This window comes from Pseudopipra pipra, chromosome 16, assembly GCF_036250125.1.
Source record: "Pseudopipra pipra isolate bDixPip1 chromosome 16, bDixPip1.hap1, whole genome shotgun sequence".
Taxonomy (NCBI): Eukaryota; Metazoa; Chordata; class Aves; order Passeriformes; family Pipridae; genus Pseudopipra; species Pseudopipra pipra.
In genome coordinates, this window is record NC_087564.1 from 12,092,680 (window position 1) to 12,113,284 (window position 20,605).

The following is a 20,605-nucleotide window of genomic DNA, read 5'->3' on the forward strand; positions in this document are numbered from 1 at the left end:
TGGCAGTGTGGGAAGCAGACAGCACCCTCTGGGCACAGGGCAGACCCAGACAGCTGCAGGCAGCTCTGGTTCAGGGGTGTTTTCAGCACTCACTTTTTTTTGTCCTTAGGTGAGCTTGCTGTGATAGCAAATGCACAAATCCCTTGGTTAAATCCCATGGCCCCTTCACCAGGAACTTTTCAAAATGATTTTTCCATAATCATGGTAGTGACCTAGTTTCAATAGTTCACTCTTTAACCAGAGGGTGTTGTTTTTCTGGAAGTCTGTATTAGTTTCCAGTGTTTTGCATTTGTTCATTCATAATCCATATAAAACATATAGTTGATTAAAAGTTTTGTCCACAGTATTTCCCAAGCTCGTTTCTCAACTTGACTGGAAAAAAAACTTTCTAGAAGACTTTGTAGAAAAAGAATGAGGAAGAACTTCCAACACATCAAAGATCTCTGGTGATAATAGAATGACTTGGCTTGAAGAGGACCTTAAAGATCATCCAGTTCCACCCCCCTGCTGTGGGCAGGGGCACCTTCCACTTGACCAGGTTGCTCCAAGCTCCAACCTGGCCTGGAAAACTTCCAGGGATGGGACATCCACCTGAATTACTCTGGGCAACTTGTTCCAGTGTCTCATCCCCCTCAAGAATGGTGGCTTGAACTTACATAGCAGGAATCATTTTTATTACCCTTTTGTTGTGATGAGATGACTTCTCAACCATTTTCTAAGTGACAAATTGAGCTGAAAGGTTTTTTTCTCCCGTATCCACGCAATGAAGTTTTATTCCTGGTGTTTTATTCCTGACTGTTTTCAAAGTAATGAAGTGTAATGGCAGTGTCAGAGGAACTGAGTTCTCTTCTAAGATGCTTCTCTGAAGTGTGAATCATAAGTGAGGGGGGGGAAAAAAAAACATAACAAAGAAAAAGCACCCAAAACTGTTGCTCCTGCAGGAGCTTTGGAAGTTGATAAGGTGTCCTGACCAGCAGCTCAGGCCTTTTCTTGTCTGTAACTGGGATTTCTGACGCTGCTCCTTTCAACTATTGCATCTTTTCTCTTGTGTTTCTTACTTCAAATGCTTTTGCAAATTGTGTGCTACTGAAATTGCTTTATGGGGTTGTATTAAACCAGTCCCTTTGGCATATCTTGTAATATCACTAGGACTTGTAGTAGGGAAGAAGAGTCGTCTGGGATTGAATCCATGTGCTGTGCAGCTTCACATTCTCCACCACTGTTTTTCAGCCTGTGCCTTTTTTAGGGCTTCAGAAGGATGGTCAAAGCAGAAGCAGGTTTGCAGGTACTGTCTAGAGCTATATAAGGCTGGGGAAAAAGGCTTTCAACAGCTCTTGTACCTCCACTGAGTGCCCTTAAGGGTCCAGAATTTGGGTGGGAAGGGAAACAAACCTTAAGCATTAAGATAGTATCTCTCATTGTTTTTGTTAATGTATTCTATAAAGTATTTTTAATGATTGTTCTTAAATAGCAAGATTAACTGGACCAATTCATATAATCCTGGGCTAGTCTTCACTCTCACAGTCTTCGTTTTGAATTTGTAATAAATATTCTCATGACCTTTTAACCACCTACAGCCCTTAATGCAAACCACAGAACAAATTTTGTTCACTTCCTATACTAAGCTTTAACTAATTAAATTCTAATATTTTTTATAAAGCCTTACTGTAACTTTCATGAGCTTTGACTCATTTACTGTCAATAAATAATGAAGACAAAGGATGATCTTGTCTTTGTGATTTTTTAATAGGTTGTGATGAATGGACTGACACTAAAAATGCTGAAGGGGATTGACTTCCTGAATGTGGGAATCGTGAAATGCCACTGTGTGTGAAGTGACAGTGCAGTGGAAGTTTGCTCAGTGAGTTGGGCCTTAATTTGGGCTTTTAGGGGGGTCATTTTGCTGATCCTGACCCCTTTCACTGTTTCCTGTGCAAGGTGCTGCTTCCTGTAGCCCATTCCTGCCCCGGGGCTCAGTGTGTGGCTGCCACCTCTCCCTGTGCCTGCAGTCACCTCCCACCTGGGGGAACTCAGGTGTTGCCTCTCCTTCCATCCCTGGGGTGATGGCTGCTGCCTCTGAACCGTTCAGTCTCCTGCCTCTGCAGCCTGAAGGGCTCCAGCTCCATGTGCTCCTCCCTGGGCAAATCCCCCAGCCCGGAACTGGGATCGTCCCACACCTCGGCCATGAAGGAGCAGCAGCTGATGGTGAGTCCACTTGCTTAGGGGAGGAAATAGGATGGGGAGGAGCAGCTGGGTTGTACCCAGCCCTGGCATCCTTCAGTATCCTTACATATCGTGTTCTCCAGCTGTCTTCTGGTGTTCCTGGGCTCTGTGGTCCAGGAACCACAGAGAAAAACCCAGACTTGTGCTAACTGGGCATGATTTAAAGCAAAAGTTGTGTATAAGTGTCCTGCAGAGGAAAAAAAATGTGCTGTAGGGCAGGTGAGGCTGGGTAACCTGGCAGGTGGTGATGGTAGTTAGTCCTCAGTGTGCCTGTCTTTTTGGGGTCTGACATATTCACAATAAACAGCCAAAAGCAGCTGGAATTACAGTCCTGCATCTCTCTGTTGATCCCAGTAAGAGGAATGCTTTGAAAATGTAATCCTCTCCCAAGTTTCAACCTTCAACCCTGTGCCTCCCAGTTAAACTGAAGCATTGCTCTCACAGTGTGCTGGAACATGACTGGGGCAAGCACAGAAACCCCTGCTCAAACTGGAATCGCTTAAAATAAAGTCAATAATATGTGGAATACCTTGCATTCCTCTCTAATGCAAGGAAAAGCCTTAGTACTTGGTGTGACCCAGCTCCACATGCTGCTTATTTGGGTTTGTTTTCTTACCCTCACTGGCTGGGGCTCACAAGTACTGTGATTAACTGGACCATTCTGAAGGTTAAGTCTGTTCAAGAGAGACTTGCACGATCCCCTCTGCCTCCTGCAGAATTTGGAATTATGGTGTACCAGATAATATTTTTAAATGCTTTTAAGAGATTAGTTCAGCCCTTGGGAATGAGATGCTCATAACGGTGTCACTCAGCTGTGTTTAGGGAGATGATGAAACTGCAACAATTAACTTATTCTTGTGAATATTAAAAGCTATCCAAAGCTGAGGAGCTTACCTTGTACTCGGAGATGTTCCCAGTGAAGAAATGTTCCTTTGTTGGAGCTACTCAAAATTGGCTACTACAGTACTTAAGACTGGGAGCTGTTTGTGAAACTCTCATTTGATTGACACATAGCTTGTTATTGTGGAAATAAATCTGATTCCTATAGAAACTAGCTGCTTGTAACTGGTGGGGCTGTAGAACGAGTCTGTTTTGATAACACCCACCCTCCTGATGCGGTGTTGTTCCTGTGCAGTGTTTTAGAAGCATCAGCTCTCCTGGCAGGAGCTGCAAAGGGGATGTTGCTGTGTTTTATGGAAGGGGAGAAAAAGCCATGGAAAAGTGAAAATAAAATTTTTCAAATCTTTGTTATTAACTGAGACCTCAAGGACAGCTGTTAGGTGGGATTTCAAATAGACCCTCCACCAGGCACACAGGTTTGGGATTGTGCCACAGCTGCAAAGTGAGTCAGGGCCAGAGCAGGACCTCAGCTTCAGGGGGCCCAATTAATCCCACAGCTGATCTGTGACACCACATTTTCTCTATGACTTCACATGTAGATTAAACAGGCTGAAATACATGTGCTCTTGTCTATTATTAATGCTGACAAATAGGTTGTGCCATTGTGTTTTAAATCTTCGAGTCAAATTATCGTCTGTGTTTCAAGCAAAGCAGCGTGTTTCTGGCTGATTGAGTTGTGGCACGAGGCACTGGCAGTTAATTGCTACTTTATAATCAGTCCTGCAATGAATTCCAGCTCCTGAGGAACCCTGTGGGAACTGCACAGATCAGGGCCAACTTGCTCTGATCTGGTTGAACAGGCTCATAAGGATTGCTACCTGGGATTAAACAAAATGGGTACTTAGTGAAATGCAATTCCCTTTCTTTGTCATGGATAACTTTAATCAGTGTTTTGGAAGCACCAGGGGAATCTGTAATCGTGCTCAGCCCTAGGACTGTTGGTACCACGGTCCCAGACCTCCGAAGGTTCCTGCTGGCAGCTGCAATGACACGGCTGAGTTCACTCTGCCACCTTCTCTGTCAATCAGTCGGAGTCTTGCTGTGTTAGAGGCAGAAACGGGGGAAGAGGGAGGAAGAATTTGGCAAGATAAAAGTGCAAATCACGAGAGAATGAACTCATTTAAACTTTATAAACTTCCTTAAACTTCCAGGCCTTAAGCTTTAAGGTTTTGAGTTTGATCAGCAGAAGAGACGCAGCGAGAAGCTGTAGCCCTTGCTGGTGCCTGCTCAGAGCTGAGCCCTGCTGCAGGTATGTCTGGGTGGCCTCAGCACAGCCAAGCCACGTGTGCTGTGTGTGCAGGTGGCCCTTCGCATCCGACCCCTCAGTGAGGCCGAAGTGGAGGAGGGAGCTGCGCTCGCTGCCCGCAGAGTGGGCGAGCAGGTGAGCTGGGGACCCCCACCACGGGCACTGGGGACTCTGCCAGGTACCCCACGGGCCACCCCAATCCTCTGGCTCTCCTGGTTCATGTGCAAGCACCTGCTTTCAAATCCTGCAAAACCCCTGCCCTTGCTGGGACACGGCAGGGACGTAGCTTCTCGTGCAATGGCACCTCTTTTTTCCAGTTTTTTCCCACCTCTTGCTCCCTTTTTTTCAGAGGCAGGAATTGCAGGAGGCCCCCACTTACCTCTTCTACATTGCTATATCTGTTTACATATTTTTATTGTGTCCTTGTTATTTACCTTCATTTTCAATGTAAATCCCATTATTTTCTTTTGTGCTTCAGTTGATCTATCTCTGAACCCTTCCTGAACACACACTAATTCTGTAATATATCTGGTCTCCACTCAATAGTCAAATGATAGAAGCCCTCTGAAGCAAAGAGAACATGAATCTCTCTTTCCCCTTTATGGATTATCTTACAAATGCAATTTTTGTTTAGCACCTTACCCGTGAAATACTTTTTTTTTTTCTTTTCTATTTTTAAAGCAGCCATTAATCTCACAAGGATATTAGTTTTATTTTTATACAGCTTATTCAGACTTGCATCATCTCCCCCAAGATCTATTTTCTCTAATGGAAATCTGGGAAGGAAATGTGCATTGCATTAGTCTGAGTAACTTCTGTCTATGAGAATGCTTTTCTCTTAATAATGCAAATAACTGTAATTATGAAAGCAAATTAATTGACTGGGCAATTGAAGTACTTAGATTTCCTGGTGTATTTTGATTTGCATTTATGTTCCCTTCTATTTTTACTCTCAGCTGAACTCATTTAGAACTGCTTCTGTCTGCTTATTAACTCTAACTCAAAACTGACTCTGCTAGTGGCTTGTTATGTTTTAATGCTTCCATGCAATATCAGAAGATTTGTGCTTTTAGAATACTGCTGGTTAGACCAGACAGTAGCCCCAGGTTGGAAAAGGACTCTTTGGATGCATGGATACACTGTGAGCAAAATTTTGGATGTTACAAGAGCTCAGTAAAAGAGGCCTGAAAGTGTTAGTAAATGCTCCTGAACTTCTAAAGGAAACATGATGACCTCATTCTCCAAACTCTGCTCTTGCCTGTCACAGTTGCATGTGCACATGATTAAGTGTCAGTCCCTCTTTTGCAGGCAAATCCTGCTGCTGAGGACAAACCAGGAGTTCCCTTTGGAGTTTATTCTTGTGTTGCTTCAGGTTTTAAGGCCTGGGCTGGACCAGCGAAAACTAAAGAATTTTAGAAAAGCAACAACAGAAAAGTAATTCTGCTAACTGAAAACTTGCAAATCAAGGAGGTACTTGTTAGAGATTTGGAATTTAGCGGGAAATGCAAAAGAAAAAGAAAACCCCAAGTTTTGACATTTCCTGAACTCCATGGGCACCTGTCCTGGATACTTGTCTCTCTCCTGGTGCACCAATGCAGTTATTCTGTCAGTCAAATAGTGGTTGATCTATGCTCTAATGATCTGTTTACCTGGGAGAGAGTGAAGGCTGCTCTGGAGCAGGAGACACAGGGCTCTCTGTCCTTCCCTTGAGCCTTGAGCATCTCCTTATGAGCCATCTCAGTGGAGCAGAAACCCATTCTCCACAGTAATAATACACTCTGATAATCATGTACTAAAATAGATCCTAAAGGACTGAAAGGAAACAGAACCAGTTCTGTAACCTGCTGCAACTCCTCTCCTACCTTTGTTTTTTCCTTCATAAAAGCCAGAAATGGAATGAAGTTTCTGTCCCTGAGCAATGCAGATATTTCGATCAGTCCTGCTGCACAAAAGGCCTTGGCAGATGACTTTGGGCAATGTTTCTCCTGAAGAACTTGACTATTTTCTTTCATAATTCCTGTCTGAATCGTAGCTGAAAATTGAGGTAAGAGGTCCTGTGTCCCCCTGCCTGCATGGGGGCCTGTTGGGTGTCATGTCCCTGCAGCCACTGCTCTTGCCCAATGCCAGCGACCGTTCCACTGCTCAACAGACCTTCAAAGCATTTTGCAGTTCTCCAAATTACAGGAGTTGCAACATCACTTGCAAAACCAAGTCTGTCAGCCTCAGCATTGTGTGTGTAAGTGTTTTCCAGGCAAAGCTGCAGTGCAGCATTCCCCTGGCCAAGGGATAGTGCTGCAAGGAATCCCCACAGGCTGTTAACCAAACCCAGACCTAACATTTCTTCTTCTGACTTTGTCCTGTAACAGAGGGTGGTCCTGATGGATCCAAGTGAAGATCCAGATGACATCCTGCGAGCCAACAGATCACGAGAAAAAACCTTTGTATTTGACATGGTTTTTGATCACACAGCAACCCAGGTAACAGCCTTCCCTTTTTTTAATCCAAAGGCTTAACACTACAATTGTTTTCCCTGCTTAGAAGAATGTTTTTGGCAGGTGAGTAGAACTGCACAGCCCAGAGGCCACATGTCACCCAAATAAAAGGTGACAGTGCTGAAGGTGAGAGGGCTGCGAGGGTTTTCCTTTTGCCAGACAAGTGGGGGGAGACACGTGCAGTGTTCAGTCTGCCTCTGCCTCCTGCTTTGGCCTCCCCAGGGGCAACAGACCTGAGCAGGGATGAAGAGCTTTGTCTCCCAAAGTCTCTGGGGAATGAGATCATTGTCATGTTTTTGGCTCTGTTGCTCACACAGCTCTTCCCTGTGCCTCTGTGGTTTTACAGGCTCATGGAGGGAGCTCTGGTGCCCTCACTGAGCCATGTTTTGCAGACAGGTATGAGCTACACTGTGAGGATTTAATCAGCACCTGCATTTTGTGATTAACACAGCCTTACTTCTCACAGCAGTTTGGTCATCTGTGTTCTCTTTCACATCCAGCTTCAGAGTGGAAGCCTTGCATGCTACCTAAGACATTTTTGGAGGCTCACTGGCACTTCTCCATAAAGGATAAGGTCATGGAGAGAATTTATTCCCTTCTTCAGCAGACACAAAGAAAAAGACACAGTATTTCATGTTCAGAAAATAATCATATTTAAGGTTATTTCTTTCAGTAGGATCCTGCACCTTACCTGCCTTTAGAAAATTCAATAAACCTCTGTGCTTTTCTGCTCATTTTGATGATGTATCAGAATTCAAACAGCTTGAGAATCCTTCCAAAGCCCAGGAAATTTCTAAAATAAAGTGAGAAAATAATGGGGAATGCAATTAGTAATAGGATATTTGGACAGCTGTTATGCCTGACCGAAAATCTGTGCTTTTTTGACTGAATTAGGAGGAAGTATATGTGTCCACGACCAAAAGCCTGATAGAAGGAGTTATTTCTGGATACAATGCAACCATTTTTGCATACGGTCCGACAGGTAAAGTAGTTCCTGTAGCTGTACTGCTCCAGATGAATAAAATATCACTGTGAAAGCCAGAAATATTGAGCCAATTAAGTGCTTGCTATGAGGACAAGAGTGAAGCATTAAAATACCATTCTCATTGGGAACAGTGAACCTCACTGAAATGCCAAAGTAACAGTGAAGCTGCCTTATTTGAAAAGTCACTTAATTGAGGTAGAATTCAGTAGAGACAAATCTTCCCATTAAAAGGAGGAGGTAATAAGGGCATCTGTGCAATGCTGGAGGCTGATCTCAGGAGAACCCATGTAGCTGTAGAAAGCATTTATACAGAACAGAGTATATGAAAATATGTTTCTACTCTTGCTCTGAACACCTCGGTGAGCAGTTACCTTACCTGTCTGCCCATCTGCCAGGCCTCTGCCCACTCTTTTTGGATGGCATGCACCGTGTCTCTCCTCAGGCAGTGTCATTGCAGCATAAGAAACTGGAGTAACTGGAGGAAATTAGGGGGTAAAGCACAGAAATCCCTAGGAAACCAGGTATCACTTGTTGTGGAAACTTTCTCAAGTGGAAGTTTGGCTTTGCTGCTGCTCTCTTTATCTTCAACAGGAACAGGAAAAACCTACACGATGCTGGGCACGGACAGTGAACCAGGGATTTACATCCGTGCTCTTGGTGACCTCTTCAAGGGCCTTGGAGCCACTGCTGAGGAGGTGGATTACACAGTCTCCATGTCCTACCTGGAGGTGAGGTCTGTGCTGCCTTGGATCCAGCCTCTGTGGAACAGCTGTAATGGGAAGTGGGGTATCTGAGTCTGTCCATTGAAATGCAGGGTCAACTCAACCCTAAAGACCCAGTGCTAGTCTCAAACCAACCTGCCATTTCTTACCCTCAGATCTATAACGAAGTGATCCGTGACCTCCTGAACCCATCCTCGGGGTTCTTAGACCTGAGAGAGGATTCCAGAGGCAGCATCCAGATAGCAGGAATTACAGAAGTCTCCACTACAAATGCTCAGGAGGTACTATAGTCTGCAGTGGGCAGAAAGGGAGGGTGTTTGTGCTTTCATGCAGCAGGGCTTTAAAATTTCTTGACACTTTCCTATTGCCTGTGCTTACTCAGGAGTAAGGACATTTTGTAGCAGGACATTGGTGGGACTGGATTAATGTGATGAATTATATGAAAAGGGCTGATCAGGGAGTCAAGCAAGGGGTAGGAACCAGGGTAAAATCCCCAGCTGTCCATCTGCTAGCTCTGCCTCCCCAAGGTGCACCCTGCATTCTGGGAATGGCAGGAGTGCTTTGATTTGTGTACCTGTGTCAACAACCAGTTGGAGAGTGAGAAGAATTAACTAAACCCCCTTGAGCAACGCTGATGTGCACTTAAACATGTGCCTTGGACATGAGATAAGCAGGCCTCACAGAAAACAGCCCCAAACACAACACACCCGCACTCCCCATGAGCCACAGGGGGAGATCTGGGGAAAATCAACAGCAAACCCCTGCCTGCACGAGCAGAACAGGGTTTGCCAGTGCCCTGGGTGAGGGGTTCAGTCTGAGGGAACGCTGTGCTGTGGCTCAGGCAGAGCTGTGCATGTCCACGGGCTCTTCTGCTTCCTTCAGATCATGCAGCTGCTGACGAAAGGCAACAAGCAGCGCACGCAGGAGCCCACGGCGGCCAACGGGGCGTCCTCCCGCTCGCACGCGGTGCTGCAGGTGACGGTGACACGGAGGAGCCCACGGAAGGAGACTGGCGAGGAAGTGCGGGTTGGGAAGCTCTTCATGGTCGACTTGGCAGGGTCAGAGAGAGCAGCTCAGGTACAGCCAGAGCTTGGCAGCTTTTGGTGAGACTTGGCTCGATTCCCTGGTCTGCTGTGCGGGCTCTGCCTGCCCTCGGCCCTGGGGTGAGGAGCAGCACTGTGCGCTTCTCTGCTGCTTCAGAGGAGTAGTTTGTACCTGAGACAGCCTGAAAATCATGACTCAGTGTGGAGATATTGGCGGTACCTTTTATTAGGCCAGCTGCAGTAACTGGAAAAACGTAAATCTGCTTTTGGGTTCAAGCCTTCCCTCAGGTCTGAAAAAAACAGCAGCGAATTTCACATCTGAAGAGAAGCTGTGGTTTGTTAGGCAGGGATTGGCTGGGCTGTTGGAGAGAAAGCTGGTGCTGGTGGAATAGAGGGATGCTGGTGGGTGGAAAATAAGTCAGCTGGCTCCTATGGGAAGGAGGAAATGCTTGAACTTGGGGAGGTGATTTGAGGAAGAGAGATTTTACATACCAAGTATCTTTACTGAGACCAGGAATTCTGGAGCGATGTAGTTATGCACCTTAATTTCTGAAATAATCTTTAGAAGATAATTAATAGCTATCTTTTAAGAACTATGAGGTCAAACCTGGGCCATTCTCCAAGAAACTTATTCCTATCAGCACCTCTGTGCCTCAGAGTGGGGTTTAACCCAGCACTTTCAGGTTGATTTTTGCAGGAGGCATTGCCCTGGTGATGCCACACGTCTTCCTGAGGTGCAGCCCCACTGTTCTCAAGCATGGGGTTTGTCTGTCTGTCCCCCTTCCCACTTTCTCCTCCCAACAGACTCAGAACCGGGGCAAGAGGATGAAGGAAGGAGCCCACATCAACCGCTCCCTGCTGGCTTTAGGCAACTGCATCAACGCTTTGAGCGAGAAGGGCGGGAGCCGGGCCCAGTTTGTCAACTTTCGGGACAGCAAACTCACCCGCCTGCTGAAGGTGGGGCACGGCCCCCTGCACCCAGCACGGGGCTTGGCATCACTGCTCAGATCAGGGCTTGAGGGCTGATCCTTGACTATCTCTGTGCGTTGCCATTATCCAGCTTGGAATGCTCCTCTAGGATCTTGCGTGAGCTTTGCAATGACTCGGACAGAGCTGTGCCTGTAACATGTGATCTCTGTGATTAAGGAAGGACCTTCTATAGGGTTAAAGCAATCCTAAAGATTTGGGTTGTACATCTCAAAGCTTACAAGTGCCCAGGGATTCCTTAAATTAACTTACTGCCTTTGAATGTTTTATCCCTTCTATAAGATTTGGCTGAAATTGGCCAATAAATTTGTTGGGGCACGAGGAAGGAAGACTGAGAGTGACTGTGTGCTGTCACAAGTTGTCTCTCCCTTAGGAAATCAGAAAGGCTGCAGACACACTCTTTGCCACACTGGTTATTTTATGGATCCTTTACAACCTCATTTATGAACCTCCCCTCAAGCCTTGGTGCTGAGCTATCGCTGCTGCTGCATGACAGATGTGTTTTCTAGAGGATAGTGGGGAGGAGGAGAGATGGAGAGAAACTGAAGGCTCCTGTTGTGAGTGGAATTCAGAAGCTGCCAGTGCATTTGTGGAAATTGCAATTCTCTTGCAAAAATTCTTCTTTTGTAGCAAGTTAATTACTTATTGATTTGGCTGTTGGTAGTGAGAGGGCCTAATGAATGGTCTTTTACCAGCACTTCCTTCACTCTTAATTGGGATTCTCCATCAGAATCTCAATGAACTGCAGGGGTACCCAGACACAGTGGTTAGCACTGAGCAGCAAAACCCTGTCACATCCCTGCTAACCACACCAACATTGCATCCCTCCAGGATTCCTTAGGGGGCAACAGCAGGACCGTTATGATTGCACACATCAGCCCAGCCAGTTCCTCCTTTGAAGAATCTCGAATGACCCTGATCTATGCCTACCGAGCAAAAAACATCAAGACACAGGTACCAGAGCAAACCAGTCCCAAGGAGTTTGGGCTTAGAGGTTCAGTGAGGGTGGTGAGGCACGGGTTGCCCAGGGAAGGCGTGCTTGCCCCATCCCTGGAATTGTTCAAGGCCAGGTTGAACAGGGCTTGGAGCAACCTGGTCTAATAGAAGGTGTCCCTGCCTTAGAGACGATCTTTAAGGTCCCTTCCAACCCAAACCATTCCATGACTCTATGACTAAAAGCTTTCAAGTGGAAATAGAAAATGTGGTGGGTGAAGGGAGAACACACTTCAGGAGGGGGCAGTGCAGGTTGGTGTAGGGGCTCAGTGTGAGTGAGAGAAGAAATACAGATGAAGGGAACAGTGGAAAGCAAATTGTTTGGGTTGTGAATGAGAAGAGGAATCTGAAGGTGAAAAGATGGGAGCAGAATAATGGAAAGGCAGAGGTCGATGTGCCTGGTATGGATCTGGGTGCACACCACAAGGAATGATGGATGGAAGATGATGACAGTGTATTGGGAATGTCCCAGTGCAGATGCTGGGCTTGGAAGAGGAACTAAAGGCCTATAGCAATGAAGAATAAAATGGAGAGGTTCATGGGGTGAAGGAAGATGAACAGTGATCTACAACAAGGTTTTCCTTCCTTCTGGATCTATGTGTTTTTCCTGTGGACACAGGCTCCCTGGCTTTTCTCTGTCATATTTTGGGAATTTCCAAGGATCAGGGAAAACCACTAACTTAGTCTCCCCACTCATGAGGGAAAATCCTTTCCCGTCACAAGATTCAGTGCTCTCCAGCTGAATGCCTGGGTTTGTTTGCAGCCCTTGTACCAATCATGGGACCAACACTCACCTATTCTGGCTCCCCAGGTGAAGTGTAACCTGCAGAATATCTCCTACCACATGGACCAGTACACCGGCATCATCGCGGAGCTCCACAGGGAGATCGAGCGTCTGAAGGCAAGGGTCGAGGACCAGGAGAAGGAGAAAAGTGCAGCTGGCCCTGACCTCGGGGTTCTGCAAGGTAGAGCCAGGAGCTGGAACGGTTCTGGGGTGTCTGGAAGGACAAGAGTGGGAGAGGAGCTGTGTGGGTGGGTTGTGGCAGTGCCTGGTGGGTCTCCGTGCAGACACGGCTGGGGGAAGCTCAGCAATGCTTGTAGAGAAGCGAAGTGGAAAACACAGTCTGATGGGCAGTGGAGGCAGGTGGGGGAGCTGAGGTTGTTTTTCTGCAGGAGCCTCTCTCTGATGTACCGTGTGACTCTGGATATCACCCTTCTCAGCATCTCCATCAACGTTAAAATGTGTTACATTTCACAAACCCGCCCTTGAAAAGAGATTTGACATCAAATGGTGGCATTTGCTGGGGGAAGTCCTGTCTGTCACAGAGAGGTGACCGAGTTGTTGTAGCCTGCATCATCATGGGCTCTGAGGCTGTGTCAGGACACCGAGCTCTGCTCTATGGTTCGTTGCATGTAATTAAAGAAAGAAAAAAACAGAGAGACAGGCAGGGCGAAGATTTTAAAACACTGATTGTTCTGCCCCAGGGATTGTTCCTTTTGTCAGTGGACCTGGCAAGAAATGAAATAAAAATAGTCAAGTTCGCTGACAGACTAGAGATGAGATATAATAGGCCTCTGCTACCAGTACCCAAGGTCATTTCTAGATAACAAGCACAGAAAACTGATACCTTTTTGGTTTTGGTGGGTGGAAAGGGAGAAGAGATGTCCCTGCAATGCAGTATCCTCTTAATATTCACAAAAGCATGGCAATGAGCCCTATTTATTGCTAATAATATAAAGCTATACCAGATTTCTTCGGCACGTGATGAACTTGACAAGACTGCAGAATGAGGGAGAGTCCTGTAAATGAATGTCTTTTAACGTGTGGCTTGGTCCCAGAGTAGTTTTTGGGGGACTTCACAGAATTTCACCTGGCCTAATGTCAGCTCAGAAATGTCTTTTCCTGCAGCAGAGGGGCAGCAGGGCTCTGAGGCACCCAGCAGCCAAGCAATGAGCACCTTGCAGGCGCAGCTGATCGGGGCTTTCAGGGAGCAGATGGAGATGCATCACAGCCTGATGGAGCTGGAAAACACCAACACTGAGCTGCACGTGGATACCTGCAGGCACCTCCTAACAATTGCTGAGTGAGTGCCTCCTTAGCTTCCAGCACAATGTATACAGGGACCTCCAAACTCGCCATGGGAAGTGAGTAGGTGTAGCTCCATAAGGCAACCAGCACATATCGCATCGAGTTTAGGCTCAAGACTAAAAGTGGGGAAAAGCACTGTCCTTCCCATGGAAAGAACACATAGGAGGCCTGTCTTACAAATTTCCAAAGGGGAGGAAGCTAACTGTGCTCTTCTGAGTGGTTTGTCCAGCTCCAAAGCAGCCTGGACTAATTATTTCTGCTGCTGCCATGGAAGAACAAGCTGGACAGACACAATGAAGGGCTATGCACCGCTAGAGCTATGTCACTATGTCCCAGAAGTTCCTTTCTTTTTCTGGCTGGCAGCTGGGAACGAGAGAAGGCTCAGGTTGCATGTAAGGATGACATGCCAGCAAAGGAGGAGAAAGGAGAAATAGTGGAGGAGGAAGACAGGGAAGTGGATGTCATGAATTCACCTGAACCGCATGAAGTTACAGTAGCAAGAGAAGAGATCAACCTGCTGCTGGCAGAACAGCACAAGACAGCGGCCCTGAAGGTGAGGAGGTGAAGGTGCCCTTAGGATTTCTAGTCTCCCCCCTGCCTGGTGGGTGCTTGAGGGCAGGATGGCAGCAGCATAACTCAGAGGTTCATGTGGATTTGGGCTCGCACCACAGAAGCAGGGGGGCAGCTGGACTCCTAAATAATTTGGGGTGCTGAAGGAAGCAGCATGGAAAGATTGATCTTTGCATCATCCCTGTGTCCTTGTGGTTTTTAGGAGAGGGAAAAGCACCCACTGGCCTTGTATTACCTATAAGTGAGCTAATCCTTTCCATTTTGAGGGTTTGTCAGTCATTGGTTGTTCAATGTGTTGGTAATTGCTTTTAGTCATTGTTTTTTTGGATAGTTCCCATTAACATCTGAGTTCCTCTAGGTGAGGACTGTGCATCTGTATATATCTGCCATGACTGAAATATGGTGGCTGGTAGTAGAACAAGCAAAATACAAAATACTTCTTGTAGATATTACTTCAATCTCAGCATGAAGGACACAGCAAAGATTTGCTCAAATGCCTTTGTTGCCCCAAGAAGCTGAGCTGCCTTGGCAAACCCCTATCTGTCTTTTTCAGACAGAGCTGGAGCAGCACTTAGCAAATGCCAAGGAAAAAGCTTCCCAGATGGAGGAGTTTTTCCCCAGACAAATCACTAGTGAGGATCAGCAGGAGGTGCTCAGGCTTCTCTGCAGAGCCCACGAGCTTCAGCTTGGCAACACAGAGCTTCAGGCAAATACACTGTACAGGGAGAATCTATTGTGCCAGAAGGATTTTGTGATCCAGCAACTGCAGCAGCACTTGTTACTCTGTGAAGAAATTATTCAGCAGCAACATATGCTGATAAAAGGTAAAGCAGCACCTTTTCTCTTGCTTTGTCCTTATCTCCAAGCTTTGCTTTCTGATGGCAAACTGGAGAACAATCCATCCAGAAAACATGGTCTTGGGTGTCATGACTTCACAGTTCTCAGTTGTTTCTCTAGGAGTTATTTTTAAGTCTTCCTCCATATCTCTGCTTCAGCCCAGAACATTCCTGTCCCAGAGACACTGGAGAGGTTACACCACCTGCACCTCTCTGAGCTGGAGGAGGGGGTGCTGAACCGCCTGCTGCTGCTACACTCACTGATGTCCAGCATGCTCAGGGTAAGGCAGAGCAGCCTGTTGTGCTGGAGAATTCACACTGTCCCATGATGTTGTCATGGCCATGGATTCACACAGAAAACCTGGCTGGGTCCTGGTGCCAGTCAGAAGCTGCACACTGTTTTATGAACATGTTGCTTCTGGAGTTCTACTCTCCTTCCCTCCTTCCCCTTACCTCAGAGAATTAAGGCTTTTAGCAGCACAGAAGCACCCAGGCAGTGCTGTGAATGACCCAGCTTCTGTTGTGTCAGATTTGAGAGAGAGCTGGTTTGGTTGCAAAGAGAAAAGCAAAGGTTAGATGGTCAAACATGCAGCACTCCAAGGGACTGCTGAAGGAGACTCTTACCTAGAGACATCTACTTGCTCATGGCACAGTTGTTATTGAGGTCTTCAGATCTTTCCTGACAGAATGGAAAGATGCTGCTGGCCCCTTTTTCTTTGGAAAACAGTGTTTTGAGACAGTAAGGGGCTGCCAGGAAATTGCCAGCCTTCAGCAGGGAGTCCAAGCACCAGCGTCTCCTGTTTATTATGATTGTCTAGAATGAACAGGGCAAGGAGTTGGGTTTCACCTTGAATAATAAACTTAATGTTAGTCATGTTGTTATATGAGAAATTAAACTACTCTGAGTGCCCCTCTACAGGAGGGGAGCAAATAGCAGGTGGCTGGAACTATGCAGAAGCACATGGGGTATCAAGGGTGTCTTTGTGATGCAGGCTGAGAGCCTGGGCTGCAGAAGGGGCTTTACAGTGAGAAAAATCTGGTGAGGGTCTCATTCTTCCCTCTTCCTGCAGCCCCACAAAAGCCCTTCTCTGGATGTAAGTCAGCATCTGGATCCTAATAAAGATGAGATCAGAAAGGGTCTGCCTGGGAACATGAAGGATATTCCCTGGGGGGTGAAGTTTGACATTCCCTCCATCACCCTTGACTCAGACAGGTAATGTGAGTCTTTCTTATTATTAGACTTATTCTCTAGGGCACAGAGACCTGGTAGCTCCCAGCTAAGTCCACAAAGCTGGGAGATATCAAACTGGAAGGACCTCTAGAAACTGGAATCTGCCAGAAGAGACTTTCCTGGTACATTGTTCTTGCAAAGCAGCTCCATGTTTTAGCAGGAGCCTTCTCTGCAGAGAGAGGCTATGGGACAAGTTTCAATTTGCTTCTGTTGGTGGGCAAGCATTTAAATCAAATAAAGTAGCAAAGTTTGTGAGGATCAGGGGACAAAATATCTCTCCTTCATGAATCCTGAAGTATTCCTTGCTGTGTTCTTTATTATCATGTTTGCCAGGTTTCTGGCTTTCTCCACAGCTTGAGAGCTCTCAGCTAAACATGTTGCATCTCTCCCTGTTGATAAGGGGCCTGTGCTTTCATCTCATAACCTGCTGGCATATTCTGTTCACAGTGGCAGCTGCAGGTCAGCTAAAACAACACCCTGTAGGAAGGAGGGGTCTCTGGACACCCACATCAGCCCAACTTTCTCTGGTTTGCCAAAAAGCCCAGCTCAGCAGGTCAGTATGGCAGGAACTGAATTCAAGGCACGTTTGATGTGGAAAGCACCTTGCTCTTGTGATGACAAAAACATGCACAGCAGCTAAATATGTGAGGAAGGTGGTAAAATTGCTCCTAGAGCACTGGCCTTGGGTTTAAAACCTGGGATTTAACTAAGAGGCCAAGGCTTAACTGCCTTCTCCAATTTAGGCACTCTGTGTGATTCACCCGTCTCCAGTGTGTCCAGTTCACTCAGCACCCTGGAAGAGGAGGGACAGTTAGGAGCTCATCAGTTCCTTGCTCACTGGCTGACTGACTCTGTAGCCATGGCTGTGTGTGGGAGATACACAGTCAAAAAGCTTTGCTTTTGTTTCTCTGTGCACAGAAGTTATTGTAACAATATTTCAGGTGAAATTTAATGTCTTCCAAGTGTTTCAAAGTGCTTCGAAGGGGGAAAATATAAAAGCATTGAATGAAAAGCAAATTACGCTGCAATTGCTTTGATTTTTAGCAGAAACCAACAGATGTTGCTGCAGGGAAGTCGACTCCCAGGCTGCACTCCCCCACCTCTCTAGGCTTCCATGGGAAAAAGTCACCTGCAGACATTGCTGCTGTTCTATGGAGTCCAGAGACCCTGGAGGAAATTGCCACCAGCACCAAAAGCATCTCCCTCATTGCAGCCAGTCGCCATTCCAGAGCCCAGCACAGAGACCCTGGGAGCAAAGCCACCCTAGTCCACACCTCTGGGGAGGATGTGCTTGAGCTGAAGTATCCAAAGGCCAATTCTATCCCAGACTGTCAGACAAGAGACAAGGCATGTATTGGAGGGTTACTGTTGGAGCCCACAGCTGGGAGCCAGCTGTGCTCCCCAGCCAGGGGAGAGCTGAGGAGCAGGAGAGACCAGGAGGTGTCTGCTGGGAGGACAGCCAGAAAGAAAAGATCTCGCTCTCTTGAACCGAACTTCCACAGGGTAGGAACATAAACTCCCTTTGTGTTTCTTTCTGAAGGGGATGGGTTGAGCAGGAGGCATAGACCCAGTGAAGCTAGGGTGGTTTTTAAATACAGGAAGAGAAATGTAGTACAAACTGCATGGGGAAATAAGTTAAATATCTTTATTCTTCTTCTAAATATCTTTACCCTTGACCTCCTGCCTAAAGAGCAAGCTAAGCCGGTCAGGTGGGAAAGGAATCTTTTTGGTACAATGTGCCAACAGTCAGAGGTCAGAGACATCACCACTGAGGTTAACTCCACTTGGTGTCTTTCAGATCTCAAATGCTAAGCCCTGGACTCCCTCAGGCCCCAACACAGACACAGGTTGTGAGAACCACCTGCGCCGAGCCAGCCTCTTCCATCAGTCAAAAGCTGCGAGAAGTGTATCCATTGCCACAAAGGTCAGGGCTCCTGCCAGCCACCAGTCAGGTAGGGGCCAGAGAGATTTGTCTGTGCCTGATATCATCTCTGACAGATGGTGACATCCTGCACCAGCTCTGTCGAAGATGGATTGTCATGTGAGAAATAAGCCAAAGTAAACACTAATGATCAGAACAATTAGCAAGCTGATCTGATTGTTTTTTATATGGTCTAAGTAGATTTTTGATGGGTAAGAAAGCACATCCTTTGTAGGCCACTGCCTCAGCTATGCCTGTAACCTATGGGGAAGAATTAATGTTCAGTTGTGTTTATGTGCAACAAGTGATTGATCTCAGTTTAGTCTGTGTTTCACATCCAAACCTCAGCAAGGATACCGAGACATGACAAGCTGGGCTGACCATCTGTCAGCTTCAGTTGTTTTGCCTTGTGCAGGTACACAAGGCCAGGATGAGTTTAGGAGAACTGGACACCCAAATCCTATTGAAATATTGCCAGAATCCTTCCCCATTCTGGCAAGGGGTGTAACTGATCCTCCTTAGTTTTTCTAACTTTTTTTACTAAAAAATGGCTAACTTTTGATTTAAAATGCTATAATTTATTTTGGCTAGCTATTAGCAACTCATACATTACAAAATGCTTTTAAACTCTGCTCTGCTCGCACTGTTTATAACAAAGCTCTCCCTGCCTTCGACAGAGGGGACTCCACTTGAGGTGCTGCCAAAAGGCAATGCTCCTGCAAGTGCCACCCAGCACAGCAATGCTGATCATGTCAAAGGACAAGACCTTCAGAAACAAGTCAAGGGTGAGTGCATAAAATACCAGGTTGGCTGGCTCAGGAGGCACTGTGATACTCTTCAGCACTTGCTCTGTTGCAATCTGAACCAAAAGAGCTGTAAATGCAACACAAATGGTCCAGTTGGGAAAGCAGTCACATGAGCAGAGGTTTTGCGGCCAAGTTTTAAGCCTTTTTTCTTTGCAACAGATGACACGGGCAATGTTCCAGAAGAAACATCTTCCTCTTAGCCAAAAATAACCTCCTAGGAAGAGAAAATAACATTTTCAGAGGTGCTAATAATCCCAGTCTAATCCATATGTAAAGGACAAAATTTAATCTCAGCTAGCCACATGTCAACATAACTGCTTCCAAGGTGTCACCTTGGGATCTTCTTCAGGCAGCAACGTGCAGATCCCAGTGCCTTTGCCAAACTCGGCCCTCCACAGCCTGTGGCAATCTGTCTCTTCCCCATTTCAACTGGAAATGAGACTCAAATTGAAGTATGAGAAACTTGACTAAGTTCTTCATCTTCCCTCGCTTGCAGGGCCTGCAGATGGTGCCAGCAGGCGGCAAAAGCCGCAGCCAGTCACCTGCCTGGGGAGCCAGCCCAAGACTAAATACAAGTCACCCAGGGAGCAGGAACTCTTTGTGGCCCCAAGGGATTGCAATTTCAAGACTGCTGGAAGTCAAGGAAGTGGATGCAGGAGAAATGTGCCTTAAAATGTATTTTGGCTTCTGTGTCGCGATGCTGAAAAGCAGAGTGGAGGTGAGCAGGGAGGAGAAGAACCTTATATGCTGTATATGCTGTAGAATACTTTTTCTCTATCCCTACTTCAAGTCTGTCCTCTGTACTGTGTGCTCTAGCTGTTATCTTACGACAAGTAGGGTGTTAAGAGAGCCCAAGAGAGGAAGAAAACCTCATTTTCCCAGCACTGTTTGCCTCCCAGAAGATATCAGCATTGAGACCAAGCTGCCTTTTTTTTCCCAGGGCAAAGGTATGGATGCCACTCCTGCATCCAGAAGGCTCCCTGACTATTAAAAACAAATGTAAATGCCTGAGGAATAGTTTGCCCATTCTTCCCTGCTGCCCCTGTGTGTTGCTGTGAAGCTGTGAGGTGTGATGCATGCCTGGAATGCTGTTTGGGTAAGCAGATGTTTGGCTGTGAGATTGCTCTAAGCTCTCGTGTATCTGCAGAGCATTTCAGACCTGGCTGCAGCCACAGAGGCAGTGTGGTGATAAGTGAAGACCCTGATAACAGCTACTAGCCTGGAGGTAAACTGTGGGAATGTGGTTTTCTTTTTGGAACAAAAGTCTCCAGGCAGCAGCCTATTCCATAACGGACTTATTAAATATAATGCAAATAAAATGGTTCTGGTCATTGCACTGAATGGTGACTCTGTGCTCCATATGGGAGTGTCTTCTCTCCTATAAGTATCAAAGGTGACAATCTCAGGTAGGTTTGTGCTTTTTCTCAAATGGAGGAAGAGCCTTTTTTTACAGCTGTAGCACTTGCAAAGAACTTCCTACATGCTCTTTCTGACCAGGTGACATTGTGCACGCTTCCTATTCCTCCATGAGCCTTGCTTTGCTGTGGGGAAGATGAGGAAG

At 46.5% G+C, this 20,605-nt stretch overlaps 1 protein-coding gene across 1 annotated transcript; it reads left to right on the forward strand.

The window, feature by feature from the left end:
- Positions 1-2,063: 2,063 nt before the first annotated feature.
- On the forward strand, positions 2,064-20,380 carry KIF19 (kinesin family member 19). The gene is made up of 20 exons (XM_064673575.1): positions 2,064-2,205; positions 4,362-4,504; positions 6,736-6,846; positions 7,756-7,843; positions 8,438-8,574; positions 8,724-8,849; positions 9,451-9,645; positions 10,416-10,568; positions 11,430-11,552; positions 12,403-12,556; positions 13,501-13,675; positions 14,044-14,233; positions 14,804-15,074; positions 15,246-15,367; positions 16,157-16,299; positions 16,765-16,870; positions 17,362-17,820; positions 18,116-18,269; positions 18,916-19,023; positions 19,541-20,380. Exons 1-20 carry the CDS (start codon positions 2,064-2,066, stop codon positions 19,714-19,716), a joined length of 3,276 nt encoding a protein of 1,091 aa, XP_064529645.1. The 3' UTR covers positions 19,717-20,380.
- Positions 20,381-20,605: the final 225 nt, after the last annotated feature.